At 46.8% G+C, this 18,465-nt stretch overlaps 1 protein-coding gene across 2 annotated transcripts in view; it reads right to left on the minus strand.

The window, feature by feature from the left end:
- Positions 1-203: 203 nt before the first annotated feature.
- The window catches only part of STK17B (serine/threonine kinase 17b), a 102,606-nt gene continuing 84,344 nt past the window's right edge, over positions 204-18,465 (minus strand). For both annotated transcript variants that reach the window (XM_088451045.1, XM_088451044.1), the window contains 3 exons: positions 3,823-3,871; positions 2,613-2,792; positions 204-1,848 (listed from right to left, as the gene is read on the minus strand). In XM_088451045.1, the coding sequence (XP_088307171.1) occupies positions 1,602-1,848; positions 2,613-2,792; positions 3,823-3,871 (476 nt within the window). In that variant the 3' untranslated portion in view covers positions 204-1,601. The remainder of the gene's footprint in view (positions 1,849-2,612; positions 2,793-3,822; positions 3,872-18,465) is intronic.

The raw sequence follows: 18,465 nt of genomic DNA on the forward strand, positions 1-18,465 counted from the left end.
TTCCTGTCTGTATTTGGAGGTGGGTGTTTATTTTTTTTAATTGATTTTCCACCTCATATTTGTTCTGTAAATTTTCTTAAAGTGCTGCTTTTTACAGTTTATATATATATATATATATATATACACACACACACACACACACACACACACACACACACACACACACATTAGCAGAAACAAAACAAAGTTTCAGTATTCTGGTTTTATTTAAAACACAAGACAATAAATTGCTTATGCACATTTAAAGGAAAAATATTTTTTGATATTGATATAATCCCCCATTATGTAATCCTTTATGTTATAGTTACATTTGTTTTACATACAAGAAAATTTGTTAAAACCATGGAACTTCTATTCTTGAATGCTACGCTGTAAGAAAAAAAAAAATTATACACTTTTTTTTTTGTAACACTTGTTATAGTAAATAGGACATAAATAAACTTTAGTTTCTAAATAAAAATATAATTTAAATAATTTGTATAGTGCAAAAATCAGTTGCATTCTTCAAAAAAGTGTTGTAAAAAAACTACTCTATCCAAGTTAACCTAAGGTCGATGGGAGCTTGCATGTAGATTACAACTTCTATTAGTATGTTATGGTATACAGATGTGTCCATACATCTATCCTTCGTACGCTACAAGTTGTGCCACACAACGCGGAAGCTCAGTGTGCCTTTCGTGCAACTTTTTACCTTCATGTGTCTTATTCACAGTGATGCGAATAGCTAGCACAATTAGCTTCTGCTGATTAAAATTATATGCAGCATGCCTATGTTCTCTGTGCATCTGCATGCAAAATGCTACGTTACAATGTTACAGCCGCTAACACTAACGTGGTATTTCACATGCAGATACACCCGCAGATGCACAGAGAATATAGGAATGCTGCATATCATTTTACTCAGCAGAAGCTGCTTTGATCTAACTGTGAATAAGACGCATTTGAAGGTAAAGTCACACGAAAGACGCTCAGCACTACCGAGTCATGCCACGGTATGGCGCGATAAGAAGGGCTGATTAACATGCAAGGAGGCTAATATGTATGAGGACACATCTGTAGATCAGTGCTCAGTAGTTGGCAGCTTATATTATAGTCCAGACTGCAGATGTAGGAGCCTGTAAGTTCGGCTATTAAGAAAAGAAAAAAAATCGGTACCAAAGTACGTGTGGTCTTCAGAATTCCATTTCAGCCAGAGTAGAACAAAACATGGAGAGCTCATATTACAGCTATAAAAAAACCATGCACATGGAATAATTTGTTGTCTAGGATGAACATTTATAATTACAATTCACTAACATCCATTAACTGCACTACAGTTTCCCCAACAACTAGGTCTTTGGTGTAGAACTACAGGTTCTCAGCAAGTGTTGACCACTATTTACATTTAGTGTAACATAAAAAGGAATTTCCTTTACAATATTTAGTAATTGAAAACACTGGCAAGTTATTTTTATACTTCACACTGTACAATTCTCTTTAAAATAGTAGACACCATCCAAGCGTCCTACCATTATCATTTGTATCTTCTTCTGAGGCCAACAGAACATGTTTGGCAAAATGCATTGCATGAGATGAGCACTGTAGAAAAAAAATGAGGTCTTCTATACATAAGTGTTTCGATGTGTATTGTCAATCCGTAAGCGTTTGATTGCTGTAGAACCATTTTCCGCAATATTCTCTTTGTCCCCCATACTATGCTTGCATGGCCCATGGCATATGCTTTTCAGTTTTAGGTTATTCGATTTCATCAAATGTTTTTCCAGATGAGAACTTTGACCACAAAACAAATGTGGTTTAGACTGATGAAGCCATGGATGTGCCAGACACTCTTCAGCTGTAGCTCTGTGTCTGGAAATATCAAGTCACATTGTGAACATTATATTTGTGCTTTGACACTAAAGGACAGAAATTATAGTACACACATATTTATATATATATATATATATATATATATATCTATTCGTAAACTACTAACAACATGCCAGGGCAGCAGAGAAAAGCAGGTGAAAACGAGGTGTTATCATAGACTTACCATGAAGAAAGGTAATATAGTATACCTGACTGATAGGCAATCAGTACTGACAAACATGGTTATATAAAATGTGATGTAACGTAGCAATAGTACTCTAGTGTGAAGGTGGTACATGGGCTAAAATTGGCAAGCCATTACTTCTATTATTAGGGTTCGTGCTGACATAGCAGGATCCTATTGGCCTGTAGTTATCAATTTTAGATAAAAGATCTTAAGCCGCATATCCATTTGCCGATTAAACAGAGATTGAACGATTACGACATCATAATCGTTCAATCACTCATTAATCGTGCATAAATTGGGCAGTATGTGGTCGGAAACGACCAGCGATGCGCGCTCCCGCTGGTAGTTTCCGGCATCAATCATCACCTGAACATGACAGTAAATCTGCCGATAACGACAGATTGGCCATGTTTGGGGATGAGGGAGGGTGCCTGCACTGAACGACATATCGTTCAGTGTGGGTGTGGGCACCTACAGGATGAAGAATGATTACGTAATCGTTCAAACGTTCCTCAGTCGGCAAGTGGATACGCAGCATAAAAAGGATAAATAGCTATTCACAAATGACAATACTCACATCGGGTTCTTCACAAGTACAGACTTCAGAAAGTCCACAGCATGGTGTGAAACCAAAGCAAAAGTTTCTCCTGAGTAATCAACGTTAAGCTGTGAAATATTCAGGTATGTCTCTTGGTTATCTACACCAGCAAATGGTGACACACCAGTAAGCAGCATGTAGCAGATTACACCTATACTCCTGTAGCAATAAAAACTAAAGTTATTCTTCAGTTAAGTCTATAAATTTGTAAACATTAATACAGATTTGTATTTTAATGTAACAATTAATGCTTTTCATAGACTGGGAATTAATAAAATGTATATATTAAAGATAAAATCAATAATGAAAAACCAAGGAGCGAGAACAAAACTGTTTCTTTAACCAAAAAGTCCCCAAAAACAAACTAGTGGACTCAGTGGTGTTGAGAGGGGTACTATTTACCCAGGCTTGCTGGAGAGGCCCGGCACCCTCCCTCTTACTTCACACCAGCCCAGTACGCACTGCTGTCTGCTGCAGCCTCCTATGCCTGTGGAGGTGGGGGTACAATCACACTGATCGTCCCTCGGCAGCGCTGCAAAAAATATTTTTTTAAATCCTAAAGGGGCGTGCCCTCGCCAGTGCAATTAGGCCATGACCCTTCACCCGTGCGGCTATATGCTCCCCTGGGTAGTATGAATGGCTTCAGACAAAAATGGATCTAAGTGTGTGTTTATGTGCCCATGTGAATACACATAGCAAGAGAAATTTGTGAATGGTTAGGTGTTCTCTGTAAAGCTGATAGGACTGAACCTTTCCCACTATTAAACGCACATGAAGCAGTCGGGGGTATTTCAAATGTAGACATTTGGGATACAAGGACATACACTGACATGTATGACTCCATACCATTAGGTTTGTCTCTCTCTCGCTCTGATAATTAGAAAAAACAAGGATGTTCCAAGCAGTGTAAACAGGCAAGAGAGAAGAGTTACAATTGAAGTGGATGGTTCCTTAAGTGTTAATGGCATGAACATTAAAATTACATTTTTCATTCCTGCCACCATACAAAATTCCCATAAAATCAGGCACAATGATTTTACAGGCTAGTTTCCATGTGATGCAATTGGTTATATAATACAGTAAATGTGGGGGGAGAATAGGACCCATTGCAAAACAGCATTTCACTTATCATAACCTGTCCATAAGTGACTTAAAATACTAATTAAATTAGTAACAATAAAGATCTTACCATATATCTGTTGACTTTGTTATGGGTTCATAATTTAATATTTCTGGGGCTAAAAACAAAATAAAAGAAAAATATGAGATATGGTAAGAATTTACCCTTGTTATCTCTATTTCTACGAAGTCCATAGGGTTCCACAGGATACCTTGGGGGTATAGGTGTGACGTCAGTCGCTGGGCACCATAGAGTTAAGCTTTTCAGCCTCCCAGGATGCACTAGGGTCCCCCTCCTATACCCCGCCCCCGAGCCAAGGCACCTCAGTTAGTTATCAAGCCATAGGCCGGAGGAGGAGAAGGAAGAGAGAGAAAAAAGATCTGGACACATACAAGAATCACATTCTCACCAGAGGGAGACGGAAAACCGGTGACCAGAGCAAAGCCCATCTGCAGCACAGGTGCGACAGGGCGGGAGTCCTGTGGAACCCTATGGACTTCGTAGAAATAGAGATAACAAGGGTAAGTTCTTACCATATCTCATATTTTCTACTTCAGGGTCCATAGGGTATCCACAGGATACCTTGGGGATGTCCCAAAGCAGTATCCTTTAAGGGTGGGGACGCTCCTGTGCAGAAAGGAGAATCCGACGCCCGAAGGAAGCATCCTGAGAGGCGAAGATGTCAAACCTGTAATACCTCACGAAGGTATGGACAGAAGACCACGTAGCAGCCTTGCAGATCTGGACTGCAGAGGCACCACGTCGAGCTGCCCACGAAAGACCCACAGACCTAGTGGAATGAGCCTTCAGAGAAGGAGGAACCGGTAGGCCTTCATGAAGATAAGCTTCAGAAATAGCCATACGGATCCAGGCTGCCAAAGTTTGCTTTGAAGCAGGCCAACCCTTTTTACGGAAGCCATAGAGGACAAACAAAGCGTCCGACTTCCTAAACGAAGAAGTGCGGTCAACATAAGTCCTTAAGGCCCGCACAACATCCAAAGAGGCCTCACCCACGGAAAGACCCGGTGAGTTAAAGGCCGGAACAACGATTTCCTCGTTAACATGAAACTGGGAAACAACTTTGGGAAGAAACTCGGGCCGAGTGCGGAGTACTGCCCTGTTCCCATGAAAAACCAAGAAAGGGGGTTTACAAGAAAGAGCCCCTAAATCAGAAACACGTCTGGCCGAAGCAATAGCCAGAAGGAAAACAGTCTTAGCTGTTAGCCATTTAAAATCCACTGAGCCCAGTGGTTCAAACGGCGGGCCTTGGAGAGCCCTCAGGACCACAGCCAAATCCCAAGGCGCCACAGGTGGAACAAAGGGCGGCTGAATGCGGAGAACACCTTGCATAAAGGTGCGCACATCCGGGATTGTAGCAATCCTACGGTGAAACCAGACAGATAGGGCCGAAACCTGTACCTTCAAAGAAGCAAGGCGAAGCCCATGATCTAGTCCCGCTTGCAGGAAGGCGAGAATCCGAAACAGACGAAACTCCCGCGGTGCATAACCTCTCGGTCGACACCACTGGAAGAACGTATGCCACACGCGATGGTATATCCTCGCGGAAGACTGTTTCCGAGCTCGCAACATGGTACGCACCACAGAGCTGGAAAACCCCCGGGACCTCAGCATGACTGTCTCAACAGCCACGCCATCAAAGACAGCCGAGTCAGGTCCAGGTGAAGACAAGGACCCTGAGACAGAAGGTCCGGTCGTAGCGGCAACCGCAGAGGACTGTCCACGGACAGACCCTGAAGGTCTGAGAACCAGTACCGTCTGGGCCACACGGGAGCTATCAACAGGAGCGTCCCTCCATCTTGTTTGAATTTCCGGATTACCCGTGGAAGAAGGGAGACCGGAGGGAACAGGTATGCGAACCGGAACGTCCACCGGACGGACAGAGCATCCACCAGAGACGCCCCTTCGTCTCTTGTGCGAGACCCGTACACCGGCAACTTGTTGTTGTGCCGGGACGCCATGAGGTCGATCTCTGGAAGACCCCACCTGTCCACCAGCAGTTGAAAAACGTCCGGGTGCAGAAACCATTCCCCCGGATGAACGTCCTGGCGACTTAGAAAGTCCGCCTCCCAATTTAGCACTCCCGGGATGAATACTGCTGATATGGCCGGAAGATTGCGCTCTGCCCAAACCAGGATCCGAGAGACCTCTACGAGAGCCGCCCGACTGCGAGTTCCTCCTTGCCTGTATATGTAGGCCACGGTGGTAGCGTTGTCCGACTGGACCTGCACCGGGTGACCCTGGAGAAACCGATGTGCCTGCTGGAGAGCATTGAAGACCGCACGGAGTTCCAAGATATTTATTGGAAGCTCCGCTTCTGTCGGCGTCCACCTGCCCTGGAACAAGTGTGGACCCGAAACTGCTCCCCAGCCCCGAAGACTGGCGTCCGTTGTCAACAGGACCCAATTTGGAACCCAGAACGGACGTCCCTTGTTGAGGTGAGTCGTCTGTAACCACCAAGCAAGGGACAGGCGAACCTCCGGGGTGATCACAATCGTCTGGGACTTCAGAGACTGAGGCAGCCCGTTCCACTTGGACAGGATCAGGTGCTGCAGAGGTCTGGAGTGAAACTGGGCGAATTCCACCATGTCGAACACCGACACCATGGAGCCCAGTAACCTCATCGCCGAGTGTAGGGACACCCGGCGGCTGTGCAGACAACTGCGCACACTTGACTGTAAAGCAGAGATCTTGTCCTCCGTCACGAAGATCCTTTGCTGTCCCGAGTCCAATAAGGCTCCAAGATGCAGGATCCTCCGAGACGGGATTAGAGTGGACTTTTGCCAGTTGATTAGCCAGCCGTGCCGTTGCAGCAGTGCAATGGTCAGGTCCAAGTGGAGTAACAGGAGCTCTGGAGATCCTGCCACCAATAACAGGTCGTCCAAGTACGGCAACATGCGGACTCCCTGCAGCCGCAGAGAAGACGCCATGACCGCCATCACCTTGGTGAAAACACGTGGTGCTGTCGCCAGGCCAAAATGTAACGCCCAAAACTGGAAGTGGTCGCTGCGGATTGCAAACCTGAGGAACTGTTGATGGCGCAAAAGAATAGGGACATACAGGTAAGCGTCCTCTATGTCCAATGACACCATGTAGTCCCCAGGTTCCAGCGCCAGAATGATGGACCGTAGGGTCTCCATCCGAAACTTCGGAACCCGCAAAGACTTGTTGAGTGCTTTGAGGTTGAGAATCGGACGATACGACCCATTGGGTTTCTGTACCAAAAAAAGATTTGAATAGAAACCCTGGCCCCTCTGGGAGAATGGAACAGGCACTATAACTCCAGCCTGGAGCATAGTGTGCAATACCTTCCGCAGCTCCGTAGCCTTGTTCCGGTCTGATGGTAGACCCGTGGTGAAGAATCGAGCCGGGGGTCTGTTCCGGAAGGAGAGGGCGTACCCGTGAGAGACCACCTCGAGAACCCAAGTGTCTGTCGTAGTGGCCGACCAACACTGGGCGAACTGCAGCAGGCGGCCTCCCACCCTGGGATCCCCCAAAGGGAGGCCTGGACCGTGAGGCCGCAGGCTTGTCATCTGACTTGGGGGCCGGACGTCTGGTACTCCCTGCCTGCTTCCGGGGCTTGGCCGATTTCTTAGGGCCAGCCTGTCGAGGAAACGACTGTGGTTTGGGCCTGCCCTGGGCCCTAGATGACCGAAAGGACGATGGTCCAGAAGGAGCAGCGGCCGACGGGAGACAAGCCGATTTGGCTGCCGCCAGCGTGGCCACAATCTTATCCAGATCCGGACCGAAGAGAACTTCTCCGGTAAACGGCAACGCCTCCAGACCCTTTTTGGAATCTGCGTCCGCCTTCCAGGATCGCAGCCACAAGGTGCGACGAGCAGCCACCGCAGCTGAAGAAATTCTAGACACCAGAGTAATAATGTCTAGGGCCGCCTCGTTGATATAAGTGGCCGAATCACGGAGATTACCAATCAACTCCGCCTGTTCGGCCGGACAGTCGGAATCAAAAGAAGCCTCTAATGAATCCGCCCAGCGCTCCATCGCTCTGGCAACCCAGCAAATGGCCATAGCCGGCCGTGCTGCCCCCCCCACAAGGGAATAAGCGGACTTCAGGCAGATTTCCACCTTGCAGTCCGTAGCATCCTTAAGGGAGGACATGGATGGCATCGGCAATGTGGCACTACGAACAAGACGGGTCACGTGAGAATCCACCTGTGCAGGGGATTCCCACTTAGCAAAATAATTATCCGCGAACGGATAAGCCACCGCCAGACGTCTCTGCGGCTGGTATCGTTTGCCAGGCTGTTTCCACGCCTCCTCTAAATGGTCCACTAACTGACCCGAAAGAGGAAAGACTGTGGCATCGCCCTTCACATCTTTAAAAAAGGCGTACTTAGATTTAGCCGCTGGGGAAACTTCGTCCTCAATCACCAAGGCTGTGCGGACCGCCCGAATAAGTCCAGGAATATACACTTTGGACTTAGCATCAGCGTCCTTAGTATGGAGAGGTTCCTGATCGTAAGGATCCAGAATCTCCCCATCATCAGACGTCCCCTCGTCATCCTCATAAGGAGCAGACAGAGACGCCACCGCCCGTTTATGCGGCCGCATCACTGAATCCCCTTGCAACACATCCGACAAGTGCTGTACAGAACTCGTCAGGGAGTTAACCCACGCTGGCTCCTGAGAAACCGGGAGCGGGGAATTAGGGACACTGCGGGGTACCACCAATTGTCGTGGGAAACCCTGCATGGGTGACGACACCACTGACTGCTGGGACAAACCCATCGGTGTAAACGCGGGCTGCGGAGCTAACTGGCCCACTAAGGCTGTAAGCGCTTGAGCGAAACAAGCCCAGGGCGGCTCCTGTACCGGTGCTGTAACCATAAGAGGCCGCGCCATGGACAAACACTGCCGGCGCTACCCTCCCCCTCCGCTAACGGTACTTTACACGTAGTACACTGTAGCCGGAGAGGAAAATCACTTTCAGACATGATGGCACCAAGTATGTGACCCCTCTCACCAATTATATAGTAAATAGGCGAGAGACCACCCTGCAGCACCGCACCGCAAGGGCTTAGCAGAAAGAACAGGGACAGAATAAAGCTGACAGTTTAGAAGAAAAGTTACAGGCAGCAGCGCTAGCACAGTCACATACAATGCAAAGAAAATCAATTCCTGCACTAACAGCGCTGATCACTCAACTACGCAGACACAGGGCCTGGTAGGACACAGCGCTGCATACACAGACCTGACCACAGCGGAGGAGAGGTATGCGGGGGGACCCAGACCACGATGCTTCCGTCCAGCGCTTCCAGCAGCGTTCACCATGCGTCCAGAAGAAGATGGCCGCCGAGGAGCAGAGAGGAGGCTGGCCTGGGGGAGGAGCGCTGCCACAGGACCAGTCGGCAGCGTGCAGAGAGGGCTGTGTGCAGCGGGGGAGGCGCCGGCTGTGAGACAGGGAAGGCGCGCTCCCCTGGCATGCATTTAACCCCTGGGACGCCGCAGCGCTACCGCTCTGCTGCGGTCCGCTGTCCCAGGAGGTAGTGGAAGCGCAGGTTGGTCGCCTGGATCCACGGGGGACTTAGGACCATGTGACCAGCAAGGACCCACCGCGGGACCCCGCTGCTTACCTTTGTCCCCCTTGAATCCGGCCATGGTCCGGAACATCTGGGGTCACCGCTAGCTGTGACCGCAGATGCTCACCAGCATCCCCGGATCGGTACCGGCGTTCTGGTACCGGCGGGGGTGTAGGGAAGACAGCATGGACGTCAGGACTGACTGTCCATGCTGTACATCCAGATGTGCAGCCACAGCTGCATAGGAGAAAGCTTCAGGGGCTCTTCTAGCCCCCACTCCGACAGGTGCACCCGACTCCGGCCGGGCACCAAACTAAACTGAGGTGCCTTGGCTCGGGGGCGGGGTATAGGAGGGGGACCCTAGTGCATCCTGGGAGGCTGAAAAGCTTAACTCTATGGTGCCCAGCGACTGACGTCACACCTATACCCCTAAGGTATCCTGTGGATACCCTATGGACCCTGAAGTAGAAAAACACATTTATAGGTAAATTACATGTCAGTTTTCATGAGAAACCATTTTACAAAATATTAATTATTCATCATGCCATATTATAATGCATGTAATCCAGTGTATCATTTCCATCTCTCCAGAGGCGCCATAGAAAAAGCTGCAGCGGAGATGAGAATGACATGGTCAGTCCACTGAAAGGATCTGCACAATGCTGTGTGAGCAGCTGTACAGTCACGGAATATCCATCATGTTTCTTGTGCTGATCCACTGGGTATCATGGACAAACCTACCACTACTAAGTGCCTTTTAGGGTAACAATCTGGTCTGTGGTATACAATAAATATAAATTATTGTAGTTCAATTTCCTCTACTATTTGACCTATGTTTAGCTGCTCACTGCATTCCTACATCACCTTGGTGGATGTGCCCCTATAAAATAATGTAGAAATGTACAAACTGACACTGTTGGCTGCAGTTTCTGTTACTAGATGTTATAAAAACTACCATAAATGACTTAAAACATGGAACAATATAATTTCTGGCCATATACAGCACCATACTCCTAACAAGATGTGTCTGCCTCCCCATCAGCAGCATATGCTGGGGGTGTATTCACAGCTGTTCTACAGTATGTGAAAAAGATACACCTTCTAATATGCATATTTCAACATTTCTGATAGTCTGTATGAGCCTTTACCATACTCAGCCTACTTTAGAATGCCCCTCCCTCACAAATTCCACCTATCCAACAGCATGACAGGATTAAGTGCCAGAATCGGGCATGCCTGCATAGGTGCATATGTGTGCACCCACTTTCTGGGAATGCCTAGAGTGATCTCACACAAGGGGACCATTTATCAACGAGCTTTAAACCTCGTTGTGTATGATAAATATTGCTCAAGCCAATCAGTTCCCAACTGTCATTTTTCAAACATCTAACAGTTGGCAGTGGATTGGCTGGAGCATCATTATTATGCGCCACACATTTTAAAACTTGTTGCTTATGCTAAAACTCATTGATAAATGGGCCCCTAGATACACTACCCAAACATGCATGGCGAATTAGCCACTCTGCAACAGACTTTGGGGCCAAAATATAATAGTCTGCCAAGATTTTGGTGTTTTAGACAAGAGATTTAAAGCGGAATTTAAAAAAAAAAAAAAATGTATTTAGGGGTCTATCCATGTAGCAATGATATATCGGTGATAACAGGGCTTTGCACTGCTTCCTCCTATGCAGAGAAGATCTTACAGTGGAGAAATCTTAGATTTCTCCAGTGGTGCCTCTGATTTGTATACACATTGCTTCCCCATACACAAGTATGGGGAGAGCGATTCAGAGAAGCACTGCTTTCAGTTTCGCAAAAAATTTCTTCATCTCAGGATGGCGTAATGAGCCTCCTGACAGGAGATGAGCAGAGAAGACTGATGTCCTGCCTTCTCCCTGTTCCTCCCGCCCCCTGCTTCTACACCGGCCAGGGGGTCAGTGAGGGACTGACCTCCCCACAATGCTGCCACCTCCTGATTCCATCTTGCCCACAGAGCAGGATGCTGCACGGAGGTTGGGAAAGGAGTCCATTCCCTCGGGGCCATTCCAACACATTGCAAGGCCAACAGCAGTAGAAGGTCCACAGCAACGCGTTTCTCCGTGTGGGTGGTCCCCATTCTGCTACTTCTAGATTGCTGGAGTACAGGACTGTGTGTATCTAGTGTATCAGCAACTGTTCCAATCTTCTCTGTTCCCTCCACAGCAGATTTGCTGACCCTGATGATCTGCTGCTCACTTCTGGCGCAGTATCATGGAGGGCCTGCTTTTCGGCCTGCTTCGCTGGACAGGTGAATGCCACCTAAGAACTACTATACATCGCATCAATATGTTGCGATATATGGTGGTAATTACCACTAATCCCTTCATGTTTTATATGAATAGACTCCTAACAATGGCATGCATTCAGCAGAGCAGACATATTGAGATGTCTAACCTCTGACATGCGCTATTGCGCATGTATGGCATCGCCGAGCATCCTTCTTCTTTGTATTCTTGTAGAGTAGACGTGACTCGGCTCTCCAACATTCTAGCCATACAAGGCCTATACAAACACTGCAAGTACACTATATCACCACCGCTACAGTTTGGGCATATTGCTAAAATCCACCGATGCATTTACCACTCAGACGCCCAGTGGACTACAACGCCCAGCTATACCCTAAAGCTCCAGGCTGCTTCTATAAGCTAGCTTTACCTGCTATATCCATGTGTCTTATGCTACTTGTTGATCAATAAATATAACTGGTTAAGCTGTAGCAAGTGTAGACTAACTGTCATCAGCATTAAACGTCTGCGCAATATACTCATCATTATATATATATATTTTTTTTGACCAAGTGTATTCCCTTCTGGTGGGTAAATTGTCTGGGGTACTACTATATCCAGCACCACTGCTGCACACTGCACTGTTACACAGTTTTGCTAAAAGGTTATGGGTCCAGCAGTCTCAAGTTAATAGGCTCTGTATCCCCCATACACCTACTGATACTCTGCTAATACCCTAGATGAGAGGCATACACAATTAGAAGAGAGCAGAGCACATACCACTAATTAAAGTAGCAGGGTGCAGACAGCAAGTACCAGCTCTGTGGAGAGCACACAGGAGAAATGATTCTAACAAGTTCAAATATTTTCCAGTTAATAGGTAACTAGCAATATGGACCCAGCATATGCCAGGTCATCCCAGCCTCATCTTGTCCCACTATACATAACCTGTGCTTCTCGCTTTGTCTTTCCCGCCTGTCGTTGCAGGGAGAATTTTTTTGTGGGGGGTGATGGTGGTGTGGGGTTGTAAGAGATGGGATTCCGTCGGTCAGTATTCTAACCTTCCCCCTCTCCCTCCCCGTTGCCTAAACCTAACCTCCCCTTTCCTGTACCCTAAAACTAACCCTCCCCCTAACCCTAGTACTTACCTTCGGGATGCCAGCATTCTAAGCGCCGGCAATCTGTCAGGATTTTGAATGGATCCTGATGGGACAGGTCACCTATATAAATCCTAGTATAAATCTGACAAGAAAGTTTTAGCAGAGAATTAACTCAGAACTACTGAGGTTTTCTTACCCCTATGCTAAACCCATTTTCCAACATATCCACTCATCACATTCCAACATAAAGAAGTGATTTTTTTTTTATGCAGTGACCACACGAATAATACCTTTTTTTTTTTTTAAGACAACTTTGGGCCTAATCTAGAGTTGCATGCGATTCCAAATGCGGAGATTTTTAGCAAACCGTGAATGTGTCACAACCTGTATACGCAACTTAGAACATTTACAGGATTTCACATGTAGAAGCGTCCCATGTACACATGGTAAGCGGGTATTTAGAGTTGCTATTCAGAGGTAAGTGTATACAAAGATCCATCTAATTTCAGATGGATCTCCTATACCAAGGATGGAGCTGGTGCAAATGCAGATAATAGTGATGACTGATGCTTTCACAAGCTGTAGGCTGAGGGTGGTGCATGTACACATGGATTTTTGATCACTGAAACGGGCAGATTTGTGACCGCTTTACATACAACTCAGAATAAGGCCCTTTGTTATTTTCAGAAAATACCATTAGTCTTTTTGCTTATTTTAACATGGCAAATTAAATTGAATGAAATGCCCAAAAATTGTGCACCAAAAGCATTTTTTTTATAGAAACACCACAAAGAAATCCTGAAATGAGAATGTAAGTTTTCCGTAGTGCAGGGTAAAATTGTCTGCTGATCACCAGGCAATATGTACTAAGAGACTGCATCATTTTAAAGAGGGAAACACCCTTGAATTCCTGGAAACCAGGCTAGGATAGATCTACAGCCATCTCTGTACTACATTATATTTCTGCAGTGTTGCGGTTACACTGATCACCAGGCAATAACTTTATTTTTTTTCCTACGTTTTTTTCTTCTTTTAACTGAAGTAACATCGCACACATGTGATGAGAAAGCAATTTTTTATTTCTTTTCCCAACACCAATTACTGTGGAGGACGCGCAAGAGTTACTTGATGGCAACTTGGTGTCCTCTGCAGTCTTAATTTATATGCTGAGGAAAAGTTCCACTCATCCTCCGCAACAAAGGGGTTGATGTGGCCATCACAAAAATAAAGTATACAAGAGCTAGACCCCTCTCAACCTATCCTCAGTTGCAAGTTACAAAACCCCAAAGGACAGGGTGTCATAAGAATACAGTAATGCAAACTTACTGTACAATAAAAACTACTCTCAGAATAAACATTAGGATGGGAATACAGTGTCCCCAAATGGACTCGGAGAAAATAATTTGATGAAGAATACCAAAAATCCTGCTGTTTTCTCCATCACGCAATTTGGGGAACACTGCGACTATGGGGGCACTCAGACGTTTCTAAACATTACTAGGGAGCTTCATGCTCGGACCTCTACACTACCAGTCAAAAGATTTAGAACACCCCCCTATTCCCAGTTTTTATTGAAATGCAAGCAGTTCAAGTCCATTGGATAACCTAAAATGACACAAAGGTAAGAGTTCACTGCTAGAGGTTAAAGAAAACAAGAGATATGGTAAGAACTTACCTTGGTTATCTCTGTTTCTACGAAGTCCATAGGGTCCACAGGGTTGACTTTAGGGGGTATATAGGTTGGGAACCAAATCCGGGCACCACGCAGTTAAAGCTTTTAGCTCCCAGGATGCACTGGGTCCACTCTCCCTATAGCCCCACCCCCAAGTCAGGAGCACCTCAGTTTGTAAGTAGCCAAAGGCCGGAGGAGGAAAGAAAGAGAGAAGACTGGAACACTCAAGAACCATACTCACAGAGGAGACGGGAAACCGGTGACCAGTAACACAGCCCATATGAAGCCAGGTGCGTCAGGGCGGGCGCTCTGTGGACCCTATGGACTTTGTAGAAACAGAGATAACCAAGATAAGTTCTTACCATATCTCTTGTTTTCTACTTCAGGGTCCATAGGGTTGACCTTGGGGATGTCCCAAAGCAGTCCTTATAAGGGTGGGGATGCTCCTGTGCTGAGAGGAGAATCCGTCGCCCAAAGGAAGCATCCTGAGAGGCAAAGGAAACCAATGCATAGAACCTTAAAAAGGTGTGGACAGAAGACCACGAGGCCACCTAGTAAGGCAAAACAGCCGAGGCACCACAGCAAGCCGCCCACGAGGGGCCCACAGCCCGAGTATAATAAGTATCAACCAAAACAGAAAGGCCTAGCCTATGTGTAGGCCCCGGAGATAGTCATACAAAGTCATCTAGCCAATGACAATTTATTGGCCGGCCATCCTTTCCTGTGAAATCCAAAGACCACAAATAAGTAGTCTGATTTCCTGAAGGAACTTGAACAGATCACATAAATCCGGAGAGGCCGGACCCCAGTCAATGAGGCCACACCAGCTGAGAGGACTGGTGACCGAAATGTCAGTACCATAAGTTCCGGAATAATATGGAACTTAAAAACCACTTTAGGAAGACACACAGGGCAAGTGCAACTCACAACCCTGACATGGTGGACTAACCAGAAGAGGGAGCCACCTGAGAACACTCCCAATTCAGACACACTCCTGGCGGATGCAAACGCCATAAGAGAGAGAGAAGGTGAGAGAGCCTAATCAATACATCAAGTAATGGCTATCACAGCCAGTGGTTCAACTGAATGTCCCAGGAGGGCACGAAGAACCACTACTAAACCCCAAGGAGCCCCTAGGGGGGATAAAGGGAGGCATAATCCAGAAAACACTCTGAAGGATGAACCGGATACCAGAGAGTGGAGCAATTCCACATCCGAACCATACTGACAGTGTAGAGATCCACACTGTCAGGAAGGCCAGGCGGAGGGTGAGACCTAAGCCAGCTGGAAAGAATGCCAGAATTTCTGGCATCCGTAGTAAGGATTACCCTAGATGAGATGGCTATAACCACCCAGATAGAGATAGACACATCTCTGGAGAGAACATCTCTAAACAGTGATCCGATGGAGAAAAACGTTCCATCTGGAGAGGATCAGGCCTGGAATGGAACTGAACATATACCACCCTTCTGAAGGTAGACACCCTGGATTCCAGAACCCACATGACAGAGTGTAGAGACACTTGTCAACTATGGAGACATCTGTGCGCTCGTAGTTAAAGAGTGGAGATCTTGTCTGATGTTAGAAAGGATTCTCCGATTCTGAGAATCCAGCAGGGCTCCCAGATAAATCATATCCTGTGAGGAATTCAGGGAGGACTTTTTCCCAGTTGATTAACCCTTTGTGTTAGTGAAGGGAAGCAATGGATAACTGGAAATGCCTTCAAAGAATCCTGTAGGAACGTGACCTGAATAACCAGCGATACCATAAAGTCCCCAGGATCCATAGCTTGGATGATGGAGCATAGGGGTTTCCTCCTGAACCTAGGCACCTTTAGGAATTGGTTCAGGGATTTCAGATAGAGGATAGGCCAATGAGGACCCTTCGACCTCTGCACCAGAAAGAAAAGTAGAATAACCAGTCCCTTGCTGAGATAGCGGGGCTGGCATAATTACCCCTGCATATCGCAAGGACTGTACAGCTTTCTGGACTTGTAAGGCCTTGTTCGGGTCTGTGTAGCAAATTATGTGGGGAGGCTGTCTGAGCAATGAGAGGGCGCACCCCTGAGAGACTTCACCTCTTACCCAAGCGTCCGTGATGACCTGACACCAGCACTGGGCGAACTGAGAAAGTTGGAATCTCACTCTGGGATCCCCCAGAAGAAGACCTGTCCCTTCAGGCTGAAGGTTCGTCCTTCAGTTTGAGAAGCAGGGCGTCTGGATGACCAGGTCTGCTCGGTACCTGGTATGGCAGCCCTCGTGGAGACCGATAGCCTAGGAAAAGACTGGCCTTTAGGCTGTCCCTGAGGACAAAAAGACTGAACAGATGTAGTCCGAGGCCTCGTAGTGGAAGTAGCTGAAGGTGGAAAATTGCAGAGTTAAACTGCCAACGTTGCTACAATCTTGTCAAGGTCAGGACCAAACAAGATCTCCCCAAAATAGTCCATTTTAAGGCCTATCATGGAGACTACCTCTGCCACCCATGAGCACAGCCATAGGGTATGGTGTTGGATACAGTCGCAGCTGAAACCCTGAAGAGTAGGAGACCGGCATCCAATGTTGGTGCTCCAAGATATGAAACTGCATATATAAATGTGAGCGACAAAATTAGTTTGATCCCCAGAAGTTTTTGTTTGTTTTTTTTAAGGGAAAAAGCTCTACAAATGCAGCGGCCCAGCATTCAATAGCATTAGCCACCCCTGCGATAGCCATGGTTGGATGGGCAACAGCCTCTGAAGACGTGTATATTTATTTCAGGCAAAGTCACCACATACGGTTCCGTAGAATCTGTCCGGGCAAGGATGGGAGGCATAGTAACGCTATTAATCAGACAAATAACATGGGGATCCACCCCAGTAGGTGATTCCTATTACTTGCAATGACCCACAGGGAATGGGAAACATGAGGCCCAACGCTTTTGTGATACCTCTGATCTGGCAATTGCCAGACCTCCGCCATGTGATCCACCCGCTAGTCAGAGAGGGGGAAAACAGCCGAAGACACTTTAATTGTTTAAACTGAGGGTGTCTTAATTTTAGGTGCAGGTTCAACATCCTCTATAACCAGGATGGACATGACCACCAGCACTTGATTGAGGCAACCCCTCGTGTGAAGGAGTCCGGCACCTCATCGAGTGCACCCTCTGCTGACGGTCTGTGTTAGACAGCAGTGCAAACTGGGCAGTAACCACAGGGGTTTATTACGCCATTATGTGTACCGTAGAAACGACATCCACCCAGGGTGGCTGTTGTGGTAGTCCCTGCCAGGGAAATGACAGACTGTTACCTGAGGGAATTTTAAAAACCCCTGTAGGGTAGCGGTAGTCTGTCACAGGGGTAATTGCAAGAACTGTGAGATACCCTGAGAGGGAAGGGTAGCATGTTGAAGCAACCCAAAGTGGGTTGCAACGAAGGGGGCCGCCAGGCGATCCGCTAGGGAGGTCAGTGTCCCTAGAAACAAACTGCCCCAGGGGGATTCCCTCATACATAACCGTTTCAGGGTCAAATCCTCCGCATTCACACTTGCAGCACATGACAGGCAGGATAGCAAGAATGGGACAGTATCATGCTCTATTCCATAGTCAGACATATCTGACTAACACGCCATCGTGGAAAAACCAAGTAACGCTATACTGGTACTGACTAACGCTAAGATTAGCTGCAGGTACCCATTATCAGCGTATGCAACACAGCTCCATCTAAAATATGGCAACGTACAGCACGGAACAGTATGTGACAAAAACCTCACAAATATTGACAAGTATATATATATGTGAGGTCTCAGAACCACCCTAGGTACACCTGTATCTGGGCAGACTGCAAAGAAAAGGGATAGATATACACTGACAAGTGAGAGAAAAAGCAGACAGTCAGCACTAGCATAAGTCACATACAATGCAGAAATATATATATATATATATATACACACACACACACACACACACACAAACATGACATGTAATTCACTGCAAAAAGTCATTACATTCAACTGCCCAGATTCAGTGTCTGGGAAGGCTATAGCGCTGTGTACACTGACCTAATGGGGAGGTATGCAAGGGGACTGGACCAACTGTCATCCTGAGAGATTTCTGCTGCACCATAGAGAAAAAATGTCCGCTGG

Source organism: Taudactylus pleione, unplaced genomic scaffold (assembly GCF_031769625.1).
Source record: "Taudactylus pleione unplaced genomic scaffold, aTauple2 ptg000536l, whole genome shotgun sequence".
In the NCBI taxonomy this organism is placed as follows: Eukaryota; Metazoa; Chordata; class Amphibia; order Anura; family Myobatrachidae; genus Taudactylus; species Taudactylus pleione.